This window comes from Protopterus annectens, chromosome 12.part0 (assembly GCF_019279795.1).
Source record: "Protopterus annectens isolate FY-2018-M chromosome 12.part0, PAN1.0, whole genome shotgun sequence".
Lineage (NCBI taxonomy): Eukaryota > Metazoa > Chordata > Ceratodontiformes > Protopteridae > Protopterus > Protopterus annectens.
In genome coordinates, this window is record NC_056746.1 from 1,156,219,934 (window position 1) to 1,156,242,618 (window position 22,685).

A 22,685-nucleotide genomic window follows, 5' to 3' on the forward strand; every position below is an offset into this window, starting at 1 on the left:
GCAGTGTCCTATCCATTTTGAGATTGTCTGCTTTGTAATAGGTTTTCCTTGTGATCCTGCAGCATATGCTACAAACAGTTGCTCAGTTTTTCTGAAAGCTTTTGTTTTGTCCAAGTAGAATCGTAGCTGTCTGTGTATATCCAAAGCATGCAGAAGTCTCTCCCCTTTATTCTGGGGATTTGGGTAAAAAGTAGGAAAATGAATGGTTTGGTTTAAGGCCACATTGGAGACCACTTTTGGCATGAATGTCGGGTTTGTCCTAAAAGAAACCCTGTCCTGATGAAAAATGAGGAAATGTTCCACGGCCATTAATGCCTGTAGCTCTAAGACTCTTCTTGCTGAAGTTATTGCTAGGAGCAGAGCAGTTTTCCATGACTAGAATTTTAGATCAGCTGTGCTGGCTGGATCAAAAGGAGGCAGTGTGAGTTTTTCTAAAACAAAATTGAGGTCCCAAGTAGGTACTGGTGCTTTCCTTGGGGTTTTTTTTTTTGCCCCTCTGAGGTACTGTCGTAGTAGAGAATGTGAAAAAATTGGAGGTTCCGTATTGTAATGAGCTGAAATGGCAGAGGCATGGATTTTAATGGATGAGAAAGATACGCCTTTGTCCAGCATCTCAGTTAGGTATTGTAAAATCTGAGGTATATTAGGGACATTTGGTTCAAGCCCTTGTTCCTGGTTCCAAGCACAGAATATCTTCCATTTTTCTGCATAAGATTTCCTAGTGCTGGGCCTCCTGGCTTCTAAAATGACATCCATAACAGCTTTAGAGAGAGGTGCAGTCTGAGTGGCTACATTATCTGCCATGCTGCCAGGTTTAAGGTTCTGAGTTGACTGTGCAGAATCTGATTGTTTTGTTGTGTCAGAAGATGAGGAATTTGAGGTAGAAGCCAAGCTGGGCCTTGAGACAAACTCTTTAGGATTGGGTAACAGTGCTGGCGTGGCCAGTCTGGGGCAATTAGGATCATTTTTGGCCTTTCTTGTCTGACTTTTAGTAGCACCTTGGTAAGAAGAGGCATCGGAGGGAAGGCATAGACTGTCAGGCCTTTCCAGCTGAATGATAGAGCATCCACTTTCCATGCTTGAGAGTGATAAGTTCTTGTGCAAAATTTCTGTATTTGGTAATTGTGAGGGGAGGCAAAAAGATCTATGTCTGGGCGTCCCCATTTCCTCATTATCATGCTGAACACTTGTGGATTTAGCTTCCATTCGTGAGGATCCATGAGATTTCTGCTTAGTTCGTCTGCCAGTGTATTTTTTGTTCCTGGCAGGAATTGTGCCTGCAGATGTACTTGATAGGTCAGTGCCGTGTTCCACAAAATCATGGCTTGTCTGCATAGGGGATAGGAATGTGTGCCCCCCTGCTTGTTTATGTACCACATAACTGTGGTATTGTCCGTCTTTATTAATAGTTGTCCTGGATGAATTATGTCCTTGAAAGCTGTCAGGGCATTCTGTACAGCTAGCATCTCTTTTTGATTGATGTGAAGATGCATTTGTTCCTTGGGCCATGTGCCCTGAATACATTTTCCTGCCATATGTGCCCCCCAGGCATAATCCGATGCATCCGTTGTTATTGTCTGCCTGGCAGTGGGTAAGGTGAAAGGCTGTCCCTTGTTGTGGTGACAGGCCTGGGACCACCATCGAAACTCCTGTTGTAGGCAGGGAATCAAGGTTATGATTGTCTCCAGGCTGTGACAATGCTGAGTCCAAACACTTTTTAGTTACCATTGTAGTTTCCTCATATTCAGTTTTGCATATGGAATTAGTAGAATGCAGGATACCATGAAGCCCAGGGCCTGCAGAATTTTTCTTGCAGGGAGCTGGGTCTTCGTTGCCATCATTTGAAAGTAATGAGTCAGTTGCCTTTGTTTGTCTGGCGTGAGATAAACCATCTGGGCAGTTGTATTTAAGCTTGCACCCAGGAATATTATCTCTTGAGAGGGCACTAGTTTTGATTTCTTTTTGTTTACTGTATATCCTAGGCAAATTAGCAATCTTTTTTACAAATGCCAGATGCTTTAGAAGAATGTCCTTGCTCTCTGCTTGAATAAGGCAGTCGTCCAAGTAGGGATATATTTGAATTCCTTTTTGTCTGCAAAATGCAATTACTGGTGCCAGGCATTTTGTGAAGACCCTGGGCGCAGTAGATAAGCCAAAGGGCAGTGCAGAGAATTGGTAATGCATTGAGCCTGCTATGAATCTGAGGTATCTTCTGCAAGATTGTCTGATTGGGACATGCAGGTATGCCTCCTTGAGGTCCAAAGTAACTAGCCAAGCCTTCTTGCCCAGCATGGGCAGAAGTTGATGTAGTGTTAACATTTTGAATTTCGGAACATCCAGGAAAGTATTTAGGATTGACAGGTCCAGTATTGGTCTCCAGGCTTTGTCCTTTCTGGGTACTAAGAAAAGTCTTGAGTAAAAACCTTGTCCCTGTTCTTGTTGTGGAACTTTTTGAATAGCTCCCATGTCCATAAGAGCAGCAATCTGTTTTTGTGCCTCTGCCCATTGGTTTTGTGGCAGGTCTGGCATACCTTTTGGTTTTGGAAGCGTGCAGAAGTGGGAACCTGTAACCCTGAGAAACAATATTCAGTACCCATTGGTCCTGGGTGATCATGTGCCAATTTTTTGGGAAAAGTGCTAGCTTTCCCCCTAGGGGTGCTGTCAAAAGGTAAGTGTTTCTATATAGGGAAAACAGAGAGGAGAATGTGTGACAGGATTTATGAACATATTAATGCTATTTCTAAGTTAAAGATAGAAAATGCTTTAGCTAAGCATATACTCTCTCACCCTAGCCATTCCTTTAAATTTGTAGGTTTGGACCAAATACAATCAGATAATAGAAGAGGTCCTTCAAATTTACTTCTTGAAGAGCATGAATTAACCTGGCAAATTAGGACAAATGCCTTTTTAGAGCCAGGACTAAATGACCAATGCAATATTTCATGCCTTCTGAAACTTAGAAGCTTGAAAAGATAATTATATTTCAAGCATCGTGTATATATATTTCACACTTTTATTAAAATGGTCTTTACTTTTAGTCTAACATACATTAATGTGTCACTATAATGTTCGTAAAAAATTTTTTGAATATCATATTTCACCTTTTGTAGAAATTGTTTTTTACTCTGAGAATTTATTTTTCACCTTGTGAGTTTACTGATTTCCTTTTTTGTTTTCAAAGTATTTTTCTTTGATTACATCTACTGGTAATGTAAATGTTGTATTCTAGAACTAGTAAATTTGTTGAATTCATATGTTTAATGGTAGTCTGATTAATTTAGTGTTTTAACTAATTTTACATGCTAGCTTTTAGTAAAAATTTAGGAGTCTAAATCTATGTATTACACTTGTTTTATATACATTTTTTGGAAAATATAGAGTATACTTGTATAAATGGGATAGTATACATTTATATGTACATTATTTATATGTATTCTTACCTTTTTAAACAGCTAAATGATGTTTTAATTAGATAATTGATTAATTAATTGGTTAAAGGATGATATAAATGCTGAGAGTTGCTTATATGAATTTGTCTGAAGAAGTCATTCTAAGAAGAACGACGAAAAGCGCTTAATAAACCTGTGTGGATCTGTTTTCCGAGACTGAGTTTTTCGTTTATTGGAAGTTTTTGTTCGTGTTTTCCTGTGGTACAGTTTGTGATTTTTTACCTCGATGGCTATGGAAAACTTAAATAATTGTGACATTACTGAAAATAGCAGCAGCCCGCTGCTTATTGAGAATCACTCAGAATCCAGTAATGATGGTAATCTAACGGCTTTAATATTGGCGCTTACACAGCGCGTTGATAATTTGGCGGCTAGATTTGAATCTAGCAGCGTTCTTTCAGCAACTCATCTGGAGACTAATGAAAGTATAGACGCTAACATTACACCAGCGCAACGTGAATATCGTGGACTCACTAGAAGTGAAGAGGCTGATAACACCAATTCCGTGGAGAATGGTCATCATCTAAGTCCAAATAGGACACAAAGTCGTGACTATACGAGTGGAAGTCATCCAGGTGAAAGAAGCGTCGAAGAGCTTATAGGGAATCCCACTTTCGACAGCTGGCTTACCGATACCAGCAAAATGGATTTTCGGGGCCATAACAACACGGGATTACCGGCAGAAGACGCTGTCAATTCACAGGTTAGTGCAACCACTTTAACCAACAAGTTAAAACTGTTGGACACTAAGCTTTTAAAAATTAAAAAACTTCAGCTCGAGGTTAATTACCTCGATGGTTGCATTAATGAAAACTTGGTCCCCAAGGGTTTACGATATCATGTATATCCGACGGGGCTTGTTGAAAATTCGTTATTTCATAAAGAACTTGTGACATTCTTTGATGAACAAGGAATCGCATTATTGAAACTGATGATTAAACATTACAGTCAGCAAATTGTCGACTTGCCTAAAGGGGTTAAATATCTTAATGAAGAAATTTTACTGAATACTGAGTTTCCTCGGTATAAGTTTGAGTATGACAGGACTTTTTCTACCATCGACCAATTGTTGGTCAGACTCAAACTCAACAAAAATAAAAAGATGACAAGAGACCGTTTAGCATATAGAAACGGTACAGCTTACCCTAAACCCCCATTTTCTCAAACAGCATGTAATAATTCAGTAACAAACAGAGAAGCTGTTACAGAAATTGAAGAAAGTAACCATTCTAATGGAAGGGCTCAAACCCATCAAAATTTTAATGATCAACAAATACCTGAGAGTAATAACTGGGCCAACCGGTTACGTGGGAATAGGGAAAGAACTGATGGTTATCACAACCAAAATGACTGTTTGGACAGTTTTGATTACGAATACCAGGGTGCGATACCAAAGAATAACTTCGCTGATCAAAGAGCGCAAAAAAACAGCAAGCGCCCTTTGAACAAGCCGAGGCGATAGTTGTTAATCCTGGACTACCTAAACTTATTACCAATAAAACTGGGGACTTTAAAATTTATAATTACTCTAGTGTGGAAATTGAACCATGTTTTGCAGAATTATTATCTAAAGGGTACACTTTTATTCCAAATCAACATTTGGATTTAGTGCAGAGCATTAAGGACATTAAGATGTTTGTCAGGAAACTGAATTTAAATTTACTATTAGGTGATTCAGAGAGTAACATTTCACCCTACTATATCCCAAGTGATTATAATCCTCCCCTTCATCCAGCCCTTCAGATTTTTGAATTTATTATGGAATTAGATCTTCGGAACCTAGCTAACAAAAATAACACTGTCTTTTATATGAATAATAAGTTTAGTAGATTTCCTAATATTACCACTGATGAAAGTGCATTTTTGAAATTATTTAAAACTTTAAATGCTAGAGCCATAAAACCGGATAAAGGCGGTGGTTTGGCACTATTTGATCAATATGACTATATTGAGAGAGTTTCTACCATATTAAATAATGACACATATAAAAAAGTGAGTGTCAATGAAGTGAATTTAGCGTATAGACTTATTAAAAGCCATTTCAGTGATTACTTCATTGAAGGGTACATTGATTTAGACATGTACAATTACATTAAAACAGAATGGCCAAAAATACCAGTACTTTTTGCTATACCAAAAATACACAAAAATTTACAAAATCCCCCATTTAGACCTTTGATAGATGGTAGAAACTCAATAACATACGCAAGTGCTAAATTAGTGGATAATATTTTAAAGAAATACTTATCTACTGAAACACAAATAGGTAAAGACTCATGGGCCTTTTTAAGTAAGATTAATGAAATTGAATTCAATAATGAGTTCAATTTCCTTACAGTGGATGTCGTAGATCTTTATACTTCAATACCACACGACATAGGCCTTGAATGGGTTAATATTTACTTGGTTAATAAAGGAGCTCCATCCTCAGAAGTTTATTTAGTAACATCATTGTTGGACATTATTCTAACAAATAATTTTTCTTGTTCAATAATGACTACTACCTGCAGAAATGTGGAGTTGCGATGGGGTCTCCAGTAGGTGCTAGTTTCGCAAATACTGTAATGGCTTATTGGGAGGAGAATTACATTATGAAGTCTGACCATTACTTGAATCATGTTAAATATTATACACGCTTTCTAGATGATATTTTTATTTGCTTGCATGGTAATGAAAGCTTAGCATTGAATTTGGTTAACTACTTCAATAATACCACCAGTTTTCTTAAATTTACATTCAACTTCCAGTTGAATATAATAAATTATCTAGATGTTTATTTGGTCAAAGATAATGAGAAGAAACAATTTCTTGCAAAGATATTTAGGAAAGAAACTTACAGCAATTCTTTCCTTCACTTCACAAGCTTACATCCTTACTTTCAGGCCAAGCTATTAGAGCAGCCCGTATGATATCACGAGATGATGATTTTCTTGAAGAATGCAGATTATTGAAGGGTATGTTTAGACATAGGGGATACCCTAATGACTTCCTTAATGACATATTTGAAGAAGTCAGGATTAAGAGGGAAAATGGTGTGATAAACCCATTATTGAATGGGGTTAACAACATTAATAGGGATACTCTAGTTGATCAACCTACCTTGGGTTTACAACTGAATATTAGTGAAGGCCCAGTTGAACAGATTGCTTTAAATGTTGATGAACAAAGTCCGTTTACTAAGAATTCAGGGACAATTTTCATCACGACATTTAATCTTGAAAGTAGGATAATAAGGGACATCCTGTATAAAAATTGGACTATTTTACTATATGACAAGTAATGTTCTGCACAATTTTCTGTGTTCCCTAAAATAGTTTATAGGAAGGGTAAAAATCTTAAAATATTATTAGGGAATAGGAACACTAACACATTAGGAAAATTAAAGGGGACATTTACTTGTGGAAGTTGTAAATATTGTAAATATTTTAAAATTGGTAGTAGTCACATGATTAATAATAAGATATATAATCTCAACCACAAATTAAATTGTAATTCAAGAATGGTAGTATATGGAGCATTATGCATAAATTGCCCATGTTTCTATATAGGGAAAACAGAGAGGAGAATGTGTGACAGGATTTATGAACATATTAATGCTATTTCTAAGTTAAAGATAGAAAATGCTTTAGCTAAGCATATACTCTCTCACCCTAGCCATTCCTTTAAATTTGTAGGTTTGGACCAAATACAATCAGATAATAGAAGAGGTCCTTCAAATTTACTTCTTGAAGAGCATGAATTAACCTGGCAAATTAGGACAAATGCCTTTTTAGAGCCAGGACTAAATGACCAATGCAATATTTCATGCCTTCTGAAACTTAGAAGCTTGAAAAGATAATTACATTTCAAGCATCGTGTATATATATTTCACACTTTTATTAAAATGGTCTTTACTTTTAGTCTAACATACATTAATGTGTTACTATAATGTTCGTAAAAAATTTTTTGAATATCATATTTCACCTTTTGTAGAAATTGTTTTTTACTGTGAGAATTTATTTTTCACCTAGTGAGTTTACTGATTTCCTTTTTTGTTTTCAAAGTATTTTTCTTTGATTAAATCTACTGGTAATGTAAATGTTGTATTCTAGAACTAGTAAATTTGTTGAATTCATATGTTTAATGATAGTCTGATTAATTTAGTGTTTTAACTAATTTTACATGCTAGCTTTTAGTAAAAATTTAGGAGTCTAAATCTATGTATTACACTTGTTTTATATACATTTTTTGGAAAATATAGAGTATACTTGTATAAATGGGATAGTATATATTTATATGTACATTATTTATATGTATTCTTACCTTTTTAAACAGCTAAATGATGTTTTAATTAGATAATTGATTAATTAATTGGTTAAAGGATGATATAAATGCTGAGAGTTGCTTATATGAATTTGTCTGAAGAAGTCATTCTAAGAACAACGAAAAGCGCTTAATAAACCTGTGTGGATCTGTTTTCCGAGCCTGAGTTTTTCGTTTATTAAAAGGTAAGTGCTTGGCATTTGTAGAGGGAAGACATTGGGACTGTTTCCTATAAAGTTGTGATTTGTCTTCCCCACCTTTGGGGGCTGAAGCACCCCATTGTTTAGGTCTGTAGGAGCCTTGGGGTTGAGATCTGCCTCTTGGGCATCTGTATCTGCCTCTTTGTGGCCTATCTGACACTGGAAAGGACCAATTCTTTGAAGGCCAGTTTCTGCTAAATCTAGGTGGTTGAACCTGTAAGAAATCTTTCACTGTCTGCATTGACTTTGCTTTATCCTCCATTTTCTTTAACACCTCTTCTGCCTTAACACCAAACAAAGTATCATGCTGTAATGGAGCATTCAATAATTTTACTTTAACATGGTCAGGTAAACTTTGTTCTTTCAACCAAGCATGCCTTCGAATAACAGAGCCTGTAACTGCGGCTCTATAAGAAGCCTCTAATGAATCAAAACCATATTGCAGAGTACGCTTTCTCACTTGTTCAACTGCATGCAACAAATCCTGCATTTCCTTACTGTCAGGACTTTCTGTATTTGAAATCATTTTCTGTTTTAACAATGACATGAGGTACTGTTTGTATTTAAGCATGTGAAACTGGCAGTTTAAAGCTCTTACAGCTAAAGTAGCAGAAGTGTAAACTTTTTTCCCCCCATCTGTCCAGAGGTCTGGAATCCCTATCCGAGGGGACAGGATTTTTAGCAATGGAAGCCTTAACCCCTTTAGGGCTCTGAGAAATTGTTTCTGGGTCTGCAGCAGGATTTTTGTAAAGAAATTTATGAGAGTCAGGGACCCTGTAGTACCTGTCTGGCTTGACTGGTGCAGGGGGTAAAGAATCAGGAGACAGACTGAATTCAGAAAAAAACATCAATATCAAGCACAGGGGGGATAGCCAGGGACCTGTGCTGAGGCAATAAAAGGAAGTCTCTGAGCCTTTTCTTGGATTCTGAATAATTCTGGCTCTCCCAGGGGAAATGCTCCCTCATGGTGTGCAGGGTTTCCCCAAAAGAATAATCCTCAGGCAGAGAGGCAGAAGGTATGGACTCTTCTGCATCAGAGTCCTCATAGGGAGGGAGAGAATATCCCTGATCAGAAGAGGAATCAGAGGAAATTGAAACCTGGTCAGAGGACTCATAGTCAGTGTCTTGCCTAGGCCTTTTGTCAGGAGGGGGATGGGAACCCCTGATTAAAGTAATTAGGTCTTCGGCCGTTTTAAGCATCTGTTTCTTTGGCATGGATGACTGTTCTGGAGAATGTTGTACTTGTTTCCTTGTCTTTAATGGTGTTTTTGACTTTGCCTTTGCTGCTGTAGTGGCTTTGTCTGTCAGCTGAGAAGGTCTGAAAACACCCTCAGAAGCCGATGCCTGCTCAGCGGCTCCGGACCCATCTGAGGGAATAACTTCCGTAGGCCCAATACCTTCAGTTTTCACAGGCTTCAGTGTCTCCACGTGGCTGTTGGTAACGGCCTGTGGCTCTAAGGTAGTGGGTGTCAGGGGCTGCGAAAGCACCTCACTGAGAACTGGCGACTGGCCTAGAAGAGGCTTCGTCATCGGTTTTGGACCTCGGATGCCTTTCCTTTTCTTTGTCTTTGCGTTTTTTATATATTCCGGTCATCGGTTGTTCCGACGGCATTATGTAATTAAACCTTCGGCCAAAATAGTGTAAAGCAAAATCAAACCGACGTTTAATAGTGCGTTTATTGAATCTAGCACAAAACCGACAACTAGTAACGTCGTGGTCATGGCCTAGGCAAGGAATACAGTAAGAGTGAAAGTCCTTATGAGGTATTTGCTTCCCACAAGAAATGCAATTATTAACTTTTACTGACATCGGTCTGAAGCAAGAAAAAGTTTCCCCAACAGGGTACTTACCTTTATTGAAGACTTTGGTTCTGAAACTCAATTTTGAAAATCTCAGGTGTCGGCCGACCAGCACTTGCGAACTGCTTTTGCTTCGGGCACTGCACGGCAAGAAAGACTGAAGAAAATGGTGTTGGTTGCAACTTTTATACCCCTGGCGCACTGACATCAGGGAAGAGGTGACAGCAACCGACGCCGGACCAAGACTTTGGAACTCGGGCCGACTGCGGGTCGCCTGCCAGCAGGATAACCCAAGTGTAATGACTGCATCAGTGAGACACGATGAACATCAGTATTACTTAGCTCCACAAATAAACCAAAAAAAGGCCAAGAATTGCTGGTCCCCTATTAATAAAATCTTACACCATGGAACTCCTACTGCTCCAAACCCTTCCCCAGAAAACTCTCCCATAAAAACTGCTAACAGATTTATCTCCCATTTTATACATTCTATTGTTACCCTTACACAAAATCCCATACAAATTCATGGCAGCCCTGATGAGGTTCCAACTTACAATAAACCTCTTTTCTCCTTAAAAACTTTCTCTGCCTCACATATAAAACACCTACTCAGTAAGCTCAAGCCCTACTCACTCTCTGTTGGCAACCTAACCACAGAATATCTAAAGCTTGCAGCTAGTTCCATTGCTTTTCCCATATCCATCCAGATCATAGATCCATTCAAGAATCAGAAGTCCCATCTCTCTGGAAAAAAAGCCTTCATCAAAACTCTTCACAAAAGTGGTAACTCCTCTGCAGTAACCAAATTTAGACTTACTGCTATCTTATCCCCCTCTCTAAAATTCTAAAAAAGTGCATACATTAAGAAATCTTACAATACTGTCTTCTAAAAACACTACTAACCTCTGCCAACATGTGTTTTTGCCCATACCATAGCACAACAGTTGCCCTGGTTGCTTTCACAGACAACATCATAAAAGCTATGGATAATAATAACCTGATCTTCTCCCTGTTTTAGATCTTTCCAAAGCCTTTGACACAGTTTCTCATCCAAGTTACTCTCTAAAATATCTGCACTTGGTCTAACACAACACTCAGCTAGTTTGCTAGCTACCTTTCTCACCAGCAACAATCTGTAAAATGGCTCTCTACATACTCCTATTTTCTCCCAGTTAATATCGGTGTGCCCCGAAGCTTTGTCCTAGGACCTCTTCTCTTTAACATCCTCATTAACAACTTACATACATCCTCACAACAGGCTTCCCTCATCCAATACCACAATGACTCCACTCTCATTTGCTCACCAAACACTCTTCCCCATTTACACTTCATTACTCAAAATGCCTTCAAAGTTATTGAACACTGGCTCTCTGAAAACCAACTCATCCTAAATCACAATAATATCAATATTTTACTATTTCTCCCCATATCTCTACACATTTCAATAAACAGCTTCAAAATAATTACACACAATACAGAAGTTGGATCTCATACCAAGTTACTACAAGTCAGAATTCACAATCAACTAAAATCTGATCTTCAAATACAAAACTGCATTAAAAATTCATCACAAACTTGGTATGCTTTACAGATTAAAAAGTTATTCACCAACTCCTCTAGAGTCACACTGGCAGTCACATATCTTATACCTTTTCTACTGTATGCCTCACCAATTATTAGCAATATTCAAATCTCCATCTCAAAACTAGAGCTATATTATAAAAGGATAGCTAGATTTCCAATCAGTCTGTCATATAAAAGTAATCACTGCTCTGCTCTGAAATCATTAAACTGGCTTGAGCTACTCAATTACTTCAAGTGCACTCAACTTCTACTTCCCCACAAAATGATACATAATCCTTTCCATTGTCCAACCATCAGTAACTTTCTCAAAAAGTACCTTCCTAACCATCCACTTCACTCATCTCAGAAACAGCTTCTTGAAACCAATAAACTAAAAAAAAAAACAAACAAAGGACATAGTTTATACTTTTGTATGGTAGCTAAAATCTTAAATAAAATTCATATGGATATTAGATCACATGCAAGTCCCATTTTTAAGCATAACCTAAAAGAATACCTTCTCCAACTCCAGGCTCTGTACTTGCTTTTCTTCCTTTCTTTCCTCATCCTCTTTCCTATCTACCTGATCTATCATCCTTCCCTTATCTGTATTATAACACCAGTTTTTGTTTTTCTTTTTTGAATATCCCAACCCTTCCCTACTCCCTTTAAAACTATATACATATCTATATACATTACTTTGTTCTTTACAGCATCAACATCTCTGTGCGGTCTAGCATCAGTCCCTGACCCCCATTCCATCATAACTAAGATAGTGCATAAATGCAATTGGGTATACCGGCCCTCCCTATTTTCTTTCCTTCCCTTCTTTCCTTGTAATTTATCTTCTTCTTCATCCTCCCCTATGAGAATGCCCAGTTTCCAAAATCAAATTATAATAATGTTTAAATAAGGCATTGTTGGGGGTTTAAAACTGTACCCTATTAGTTGGTTAAATATAGCTCGTACATATCTATCCTAGATTTAACTTAAGCCCAATCATAATCTTCCCATCTTTACTTTTTAAGCTCAATATATCAAGTTATGTTCTCTAATCTTGACAAATCCATCCATCAAAGATAACATTTCACTCTTTAGTTGTATGTTACAGACTTCCTTAACTGTAAATTTAAAACGTTTCAGTCATCTTGACAAAAGTCCCTCTGTCTGCATTATGTTACTTCATTCCACCTCCAAGCTGGTTTCATTGGCTAGCATGTGTTAAGACCACCCCCATCTCCATTTGTCAGTATATCAATACAACCCCCACGGCAGCGAATGTCACAAAACCAAGGTGAATCTCTATAAACTCAACAACCGCCACAGCACAACAAAAAATAAAAATACAAACATATAAAAATATGTTAAGTAAGAACATAATAATGGTATCATAAAGGTCCACACAATTCATATGCATCAACACTTCCTCATCAAACATATAATCCTCTGGCGAAAGTACAGTTTTGTACCTACCATAAATGTAGATGTTCGAAGATCCACATTGCTGCAGTCCTTACACTTGGGTAGTCCGCTGTCCTCGGTCGGCCCGAATATCAAAGTATAAGGCTGACGTCGGTCAAGGCGCATTTGACTGACATCAGGACGTCAGGGTACAAATGCGCATGACTGACGTCATATCCTCAGTCTTTTCTTGCCCCAGATGTCAGAAGACCCTAAAAATAAAGGTCAAAACCAAAAGACAGCAAACAACCAACCAACCACCCTTGCACTAACTATATGTACAAAATATACAATATACACAATATGTACAACCCAACCCACACAACCACCTCTAACTGCAGAGGGAAGGAGGGAGGGTAATTGGACTGCAGCAATGTGGATCTTCGAACATCTACATTTATGGTAGGTACAAAACTGTACTATGTTCTTCATCTCACATTGCTGCAGTCCTTACACTTGGGTAGAATCCCAAAGCAGAGGTAAGGGAGGATGGCTAACTACAAGGAAGCAGGAGCTGCCAAAATGCCCTGCAAAACAGCAGTGGCAAAACCAGCCCTGGATTTAGAGTAAAGTGGCAGGTGATAATGCCTAGAGAAAGTATGCACTGAACTCCAAGTAGCTGCCTCCAAAATATCCTTGGTTGCCACTCCCCTCAAAAAGCTGTTGAAGTGGCAGTAGCCCTAGTGGAATGAGGCCTAATCCCAGCTGGAACCTCCTTGCCATGATGGGAATAACAGAAAGCAATGCAAAACCCAATCCACTTAGAAATAGTTTGTTTTGACACAGGCTTGCCCTGAGAACTCAAAGCAAAAGAAACAAACAACTGCTGAGACTGCCTGAACCCTTTAGTTCTGTCCAAATAATAACGCAACTGCCTGTGTACATCTAAAGTGTGCAAAATCTTTTCCCCTTTATTTTGGGGATTTGCATAAAAAGTAGGCAAATGAATAGTTTGGTTTAAAGCCACACTAGAAACCACCTTAGGCATAAAGGAAGGATTAGTACGTAATGATACCCTATCCTTATGGAAAATCAAAAAAGGCTCAACCGCCATAAGGGCCTGCAATTCAGAAACCCTTCTTGCAGAGGCAATTGCCAACAAAAAAGCAGTCTTCCATGATAAATATTTCAACTCAGAAGTAGCTGCAGGCTCAAAAGGTTGTAGAGTGAGTTTCTCCAACACAAAATTGAGATCCCAAGCAGGAGTAGGAGCTCTACGTGGGGGTCTTATATTCTTTGCCCCTCTAAGAAATTGCTTGAACAAAGGATGAGAAAACAATGGTGGGACACAATCATAGTGAGCCGAAATTGCTGCAGCATGAACCTTAATAGAAGAGAAAGACAAACCTTTGTCCAGTAACTCAGTAAGATATTGAAGAGCCACACTCAAATTAGGCTCAGAAACATCAAAATCTTTTGCTGTACTCCAAAATAAAAATCTCTTCCATTTATCTGCGTACACTTTCCTTGTACTAGGCCTTCTAGCTTCCAAAATCACATTCAAAACTTGTTGTGGAAGTTGAGACCCTCTATGGTTCAAAACAGAATATGCCAGGCTGTTAGGTGAAGAGAGCGAAGTTTGACATTCAGCAAATGGCTGTCCTCCTGTGACAACAGGTGTGGAATCAAGGCAAAGGCCATGGAGGCTTCCGTGCCAGACTTCTCAGTAATGGGTACCAGTGCTGTCGAGGCCAATCTGGAGCTATTAAAATCATCCTTGGCTTGTCCTGTCTGACCTTTAGAAGTACCTTTAGGAGGAGAGGCAGAGGAGGAAAGGCATACACATGAAGATTGCTCCAATTGAAAGAAAGAGCATCCACTTTCCAAGCTGTGGGATGAAACCTTTTGTGCAAAACTTTGGCAGCTGATGGTTTAGTGGAGAAGCGAACAGATCTATGTCTGGAGTTCCCCATGACACTGTCAATTTCTGAAATACATGAGGATCCAATTTCCACTCGTGGGGATCCATAATTGCCTGCTCAACACATCTGCTAAGGAGTTCTGTGCTCCTGGCAGAAACCTTGCCTGAAGATTGAGCTGTAAACTGAGAGCAGTCTCCCACAAAATCATTGCTTGCCTGCATAGAGGATAAGAATGTTCCCCTTGCTTGTTGATGTACCACATGACAGTTGTGTTGTCTGTTAGAATCAACACCTGTCCTGGAAGAAGTAAATCCTTGAAAGCTATTAATGCAAACTGGACTGCTAACATCTCCTTCAGGTTGATATGTAGATGTTGTAGTCTGGCAGGCCACTTGTCTTGTATCCACTTTCCATTTAGATGAGCTCCCCAAGCTTTGTCTGAGGCATCTGTCGTTAAAATCTGACTCGCCTCTGGCCGGGTCACAGAGAGTCCCTTGTTTAGGTGACATTCCTGAGCCCACCACAAAAATTCCTTTTGAATGCAAGGTATTATTTGAATGACAGTGTCTAGATCCTGGCAGTGCTGTGTCCATACATTTTGAGATACCATTGCAGCTTCCTCATATGCAGTTTGGCATTGGGAAGCACCAGAATACAAGATGCCATGAACCCTAAGGCTTGAAGGACTGTCCTTGCAGTCAGCCCGGACTGATGAGATAGCTGACGGAAGTAAAGGGATAGACTCTTTTGTTTGTCCGGGGTTAAAAAGGCCATCTGGGATGCTGTATTCAGTCTCACACCCAGAAAGCACATGGCCTGCGAGGGTACTAGACTGGACTTTATTTCGTTCACAGAATACCCCAGGCATCTTAGCACTGCTATCACATATTCCAAATGATGAAGAAGCTCTTCCCTTCCTTGAGCCAGAATCAGGCAGTCGTCCAAATAAGGATAGATCTGTATTCCTCTTAGCCTGAAGAAAGCTATCACTGGAGCCAGAACTTTCGTGAACACTCTGGGCGCAGTAGATAAGCCAAAGGGCAATGCAGAGAACTGATAGTGAGAAGTCCCAGCTCGAAAACGCAGATACTTCCTGCAACATAGTCTGATAGGAACATGAAGGTAAGCCTCCTTGAGATCCAAAGTTACCATCCAATGATCTTTGCCCAGCAGAGGTAAAAGCTGCTGTAACGTCAACATTTTGAACTTGGGAATGTCCAGATAAGTGTTGAGGGTAGATAAATCCAAAATTGGTCTCCACGTGTTCCCCTTCTTTGGTACTAGGAACAGGCGAGAATAAAATCCTAGGCCCACTTCTGGCATAGGGACCGGCTGTATGGCCCCTATTTGGAGTAACAGAGAAACTTGCTTGTGAGCCTCTATTCTTTGTTGAGGAGGAACGTCTGGCATGCCTTTGAAAGGAGGCAAGGTATGGAAATAAAACCTGTAACCGTGGTGTATGATATCCAATACCCATCTGTCTTGGGTAATTAAACTCCAATTTTCTTTGAAAAGTGCCAACCTTCCTCCCAAAGGTGCTGCCAGACGAGAAGGCTCTGGCAGCTGAAAAGGTAGGTCATTGGGTCTGTTTACGAAAGGACTGACCCCTGCCCTCACCCGAAGACTGTGCAGGAGAACTCCCTGTTCTAGGCCTGAAAGAGCCCTGAGCTCTGCCCCTACCACGTCTAGATCTACCCCTAGACTGGGAATCATAAGAAGGATACGTCCACCCCTTAGTAGGCCAATTTCTACTAAACTTTGGAGGCTGGACCTGCAAAAAATCTTTAACAGTCTGCATAGACTTAGCCTTGTCTTCCATTTTCTTTAAAACTGCCTCAACAGGAGGACCAAACAACACGTCAGATTGTAAAGGAGCACCTAAAATCCTTGTTTTAACATGTTCAGACAAATTTTGATCCCTTAGCCAGGCGTGCCTGCGAAGAACTGACCCAGTGGCAGCCTCCCTAGACGAGGCTTGTACAGCATCAAAACCACATTGCAAAGAATGCTTACCCACCTGTTCAGAAACATGTACTAAATCCTGCAACTCTTTACAATCAATACCTACTGCCAGAGCATCAACCTTAGACTTCAATTGTGAAAGGAGATAGTTTTGGTATTTCAACATGTGAAATTGGCAATTCAAAGCCCTCATAGCAAGAGTGGAAGAAGTATAAACTTTCTTTCCCCATCTATCCAAGGCCCTAGCCTCTTTGTCTGCAGGAACCGGATTCTTTACAACAGAAGCCTTAACACCTTTAGGCCCCTGGCTAACAGTTTCTGGGTCTGCCCTAGGACTCTTAAAAAGATACTTATGAGCTTCAGGCACCCTGTAATACCTATCCGGCTTAACAGGAGCAGGAGGCAAAGAATCAGGATTAAGAGAAGCCTCCGAAAAAACATCTTCCACTACATCCAAAACAGGAGGTATAGCCAAAGGCCTATGCTGGGGTAAAAACAAAATTCCCTAAGCCTTTTCCTGGAATCAGAGAAGTCCTGGCCTTCCCACTTAAAATGCTCCCTCATGGAATGAAGAGTTTCTGAAAAAGAAAAATCCTCAGGAGGAGAAGCAGAAGGAGTAGAATCATCCACATCAGAATCAGAATAAGGAGAGTACTCCTGCAAGTCTTCAGCCGAAGACTCTGAAACATCTGAAGCCTGCTCAAAACCCCCCAGCTCAGGCTCCATCCTAGGTCTCTTATCAGGAGGGGGCATAGAACCCCTAATCAAAGTAATCAAATCTTCTGCCATTTTAAGCATATGCTTCTTGGGCACAGTACCTGAAGAGCTAGGGGTAACACCAACTGAAGCCAAACCTGGCCTGCCCCTGGGAGAAGCCTTTGAAACAGAAGGAGAGGGCCTAGCCACCCTGGGAAGGGAGGGAGTATAGTAACCTGAGAAGCCCCTCAGCCTGACTTGCCTCCTGAGAGGCCACATCTTGCAATAATAAAGTCTCACCCTGGGAACACAAAGAAACCTCCGGTGGAGCCACCGGCTCCACCGACACCTCTAAAGAACCGGCGTCCGGTACAGACGGTTCTTCTAGCCTAGGCTTAACTGCTTTGTCCTTGCGCTTCTTGAAGAAGCGGCGCCGGAGCATCCGGCGGCATTTTATAATTGCACCGCTTCCCAAAGACTAACCTTGCACAATCCAACCTTCTCTTTATAGTGCGTTTATTAAATCTAGCACAAGAGCGACAGCCAACAACGTCGTGCTCAGGCCCTAAGCAAGGAATACACAAAGTATGATAATCTCTATGCGGTATCTGTTTCCCACAAGAAATGCAATTATTGACTTTTTCTAACATCCGGTAAATGACTGAGGCAAGAAAAAACTAAAATATTCCCCAACGGGGTACTTAGCCAACTTTGAACTCGGTCTGAAACTTCGAAATCGAAAAATCTCAGAACGCCAACCGGCACTTGCAATGCTGCTTCTGCATCAGACCATGCGGCAAAAAAGACTGAGGATATGACGTCGGTCATGCGCATTTGTACCCTGACGTCCTGATGTCAGTCAAATGCGCCTTGACCGACGTCAGCCTTATACTTTGATATTCGGGCCGACCAAGGACAGCGGACTACCCAAGTGTAAGGACTGCAGCAATGTGAGATGAAGAACATCTGTTTATTCCCAGTAGAGCTATCCAGTTCTTGTTGTTATCAAAACTTTCATTAAAACTCCTTACCCCTCGTTTATTACAGTCTCTTACAGTTCATCTCTGTCTTTTCCCCTCATAATATTTATTTCTTCTTGCAATGTGCCCTTTGCTAACTTACCAAATCTCTAAAAAAAATAAATAAATAAAAACTCCAATCAACATGGCTGAAAATAAACTTTAAAAAAACAGAAAATGTAAAATAAAAGGTAAGCCCTTTCACAGATACTTAATCTGTTTCTTCAGACCATACAAAAATCACTAAAGGAAGAGCATTTAAAAATCTAAAAAAGGTCCAATCACTAAAACATATGCCCAATCAGCTGACTATTCATTCATAAATTAATCAACCAATCAAGTGCTCACTATAAGCCAAGCCCCCAAAAGTGTAATTCAATGACAAAGGGAGCGGGACTTCAACACTGGCTTCAATGAAATCGTGCCATTCAATCCTGGTGGAAGGTGTGCTTATAGAAGTAGTATCCAACGTAGCTTACAGTATTCTGTTAAATTATTCTGATCTCTACCTCACACATTCAATGAAGTCAGCTCGAGCATAAAAAACTTGAACAAGTGGTCACTACCTCGTTCCATTACATGCTTGGCCAGCGTATTGGTTACCTTCTTTGAATTTATATATTTGTATGCTCCATAACCCTTTCTTTCAGTGTGCAACTCATTTTGCCAACACAGAAGGCTCGGCAGACAGTACAGTCTGCATAATAAACTAGATCTTTACTCTTACTTTACTCTTACAGTCAGCGTAAAAGTCTATCTCTATGTTAAAACCAGTACTGAGTTGCTTAAATGAGGTGTTTGTTAGAATATATTTACATGCTCTGCATGTGCAATATTTTAAATGTCCCTTTTTGGTCAGAGTGAACTGCAGTCTTTGTCAAGTTATTCTGATAGCATAAAAGTTGTTTAACAGAAAGGTTACTCCTAAAACAAAACCTTGGAGAATCATCAATAAACTTTCTGATGTCAGGGTCAACTTGTAAAATTTACCAATTCTTTTTCAAAATATTACATACTACGTTCATATCACTCAAAAAGGTGAGACAAATCCTACTCTTACAACATGTACCAACAAGAGTAGTGTCAACAACATTACTGCTCCTGGATCTCTCAGAAAAGTAGGGTCTTCCATCACTACCCCTCATATGAAGTACCTCATTCAGGCAACGTTCAATCTCATGTAATTTATATCCTCAAGCTAGAAAGTTAGGCTGAGGGATACAAAGCTAGGCCACTGGACTACAGGAAACAGCTCATTAGCAGCTCCTTAGTCTGCTAAGCCAAATGCCAGACAAAAGTCAAACTCCTGAGCCAGCACTGACCCAGCATACCATTCTCCGTTGAAAACATACAATTCCTCCCAAAATTCTCTTAAGCACCAAAATAACAGTTTTACATGGAATATAAATGTAAATCAGTATAATCCTCCTCCTCCTGCCCTGCCAATAACCCCTTACTACAACAAATCTACAATATTTTCCCCTCTTCTATCACTACTGGAGACCATCTAGCAATCAGTATTATTATCCCACTTTTACTTTGTTCTTGATTTTCTGCTGAAGTCCTGTCTTCACATGCTCATATCTGTCCAAATGTGTCTATTACCACATTGACATTTGCATCATACATATCTTAATATAATTTAGTACTATTTGCCTGTACTTGAAAGGCCATTTACATTCCATGATAATTCGGACAGAGCAGCTATTATGAAAGAAAGCTATTAATCCCACCTATTACACATGACAGTTCTTTTGAATGTGTATTTTCAGCTTTTGGTTTACATGATCAGAATAAGGTCTGGCAGGCTGATAGCATATATAATTGCTTCTTCTCATCTCTATTTCAACATATGTCACACTTTTCAAGTAAAAACACTTACAAATTGAATATGCTTGGGGGTGGAGTTTTGTGTAAGAAAGTAAATGTTGTCTGTCACTTAATCACAGCTAAATAATTGCTTATCTGAGTTGGCAGGGGCAGTGTAAATGTATGTGTGTGGGGAGGGGATCCAAAATACTCATCAAATATTTTATATGTGTAAAAATTGTGTGACATCTTCATAGTAAAAAGAGGTGTACTCTATTATAGGGTACTACAGTTCACTGGGACACTCTTGTGTTTGAAAGAAATGTGAAGTTGTATAATAATATAGAAACGTCAGAGGAATAATGTGACTGCTCTACAGATACTCTGCTATTCATAATCCATGCTCCATAATGCCTTAACAAGTACCAAAATATAACGGAACCCCATATGTGCTGCAAAAACAGTATAACTATGTTGAACTTGGGATGAAAGAACAATAAGAAGATAATCAAAGAAAAACAGACAGGTAAGAAGAGGATGGCTGAAGCAAACAAATACTTTGAACAATGGTGAAGGAAAATGGTTTAAGTGACCTAGAAGAATGTGCACAGCACATGTAGTAAATTTTAGATATATACAATTTCAGTTAACTAATTAAAGGAAAAGCTGTTTAAAATAAAATAATGTATTCAAACAGTATAACATTTTAGAACAACATGCACAAAATATGTAAATTCAGTTCTGGATGGGCATATAAGTTTCAAAACTGCAGCATATTCCACCATGCTTTACTACTTGATGATCTGATTACATTATTTTTTATACCGAAGGCTTTGATGAAACTACTACTCAAGTAAATTTATAATGCATTTTTAGTATCCATCATAGTTCACGTGTTTAAATTAGTACACAAGAAAAATAGGATGATAAACTTATATCTCAATGATACCAGTTGGTACAGATCCCATACTATTGGGATTTCTATATATGTGAAATGTTTTTTACTTCCTTTCAGTGAAAGATAACGACTGAACTATAAAACTGTAAACACTTGAGTTATAATCTGCTAAAAATCTTAAGGTTTATTACAAAGCCTGCTTTTGCAATTTGAATTCATAGATGATCTGTTTAGATTTAGAAGTGACAGAAAAGTAAGTTTCCTGTTAAATTTTGCACCAAATCTTAAATTTTCCAAGACCCATCCACAAATCTTGTTCCATGGACATTGTTATTTTATTTTATACATATTTCTTTAATTAGGTGTCAACACATTCCATTAAATCTACAGCTCATATGTTTACTAGCTGTGCACAGTACCTGTAAGTTCTGGCAAATTCTCTTGAGTGGTGATGGTCCTTCAGCACATACATCATTGGAACTGGGTTCTGTTTTCCACAAGTGCTTTACCACAATGCATTTTGTGACAGGAAAGTTTCTAGAGTGAATGAAACAGGCCATTAGTGGTATATTAATATTAATTATGTCCTACTGAATTTGCCTAACTCTCATCTCATCTCCTTTCATGTTAAGTCAATATCTCCAGATGCATTAAGCAGGTTAAATGTGACAGGGAAAGTACAATTGTGAAAACTTACCATAAATGTAGATGTTCGACTGTATTCACTGTTGCAGTCATCACATTTGGGTTATCCCTGCCAGGGTAGCCCTCAGCTGGCCCGAATACTAAAGGCTTAGTATTTCTGCATCAGTTGCTGTCACTTCAGGACTGACATCAGGTTGTCAGTAGTATAAAGTAAGGCAGCTGACGCCATTACATCAGTTTTTCATGCCCTGTCAGGAGCCCCCAAGTGGAAGCCAGGATATGGTGGAAGAACCCCACCAGTAGAAAGTAAATACCAAAAAGTTCCTTGTAAGGAGAGAGAGAGAGAGAGAGAGAGATAGAGAAGAAAAGGGGGATTAAAGGAGGGAAACCAGGACTGCAACAGTGAATACACTCGAGCATCTTCATTTATGGTAAGTGTACACAACTGTACTATGCTCTTCGTGTTTCACTGTTGCAGTCATCACATTTGGGTTTATTCCCAAAGCCGAGGAAAAGGGTGGAGGCAGTCAAGAAGACTAGGGGCTGGCTAGGATGCCCTGCAAGACTGCAGTGGCAAAGCCTGCCCTGGATTTGGAAAAGATAGGCAGGTGGAAATGCTTGGTGAAGATGTGAACAGATCTCCATGTAGCAGCCCCCAGGATGTCCCTGGTGGGGACTCCTCTGAGGAAAGCTGAAGAGGTGGAGGCTGCTCTGGCAGAATGAGTCCTGACCCCCTTAGGGGGTGGTTTCCCATGTTGCTTGTAACAGAAATGGATGCAGTGTGCTATCTATTTGGAAATGGTTTGTTTGGATATGGCTTTGCCCTCTGCCCCTGCAGCAAAGCTGAATAGCAATTGATCAGTCTTTCTGAATGATTTAGTCCTACGTAGATAGAATCTGAGCTGTCTGTGCACATCTAGAGAGTGCAGGATCCTTTCCCCCTTGTTTGTGGGTTAGGGAAAAAGGTGGGCAAATGAATGGATTGGTTGAGAGCCACACTGGACACCACTATGGGCATG

General features: G+C 39.4%; 1 protein-coding gene across 2 annotated transcripts in view; it reads right to left on the minus strand.

Annotated features, from left to right (window-relative positions):
* ACSS2 (acyl-CoA synthetase short chain family member 2) overlaps window positions 1-22,685 on the minus strand; it is an 822,457-nt gene that overhangs the window by 466,564 nt on the left and 333,208 nt on the right. For both annotated transcript variants that reach the window (XM_044090187.1, XR_006367143.1), the window contains exon 7: window positions 21,441-21,558. In XM_044090187.1, coding sequence (XP_043946122.1) covers window positions 21,441-21,558 — 118 coding nt within the window. The remainder of the gene's footprint in view (window positions 1-21,440; window positions 21,559-22,685) is intronic.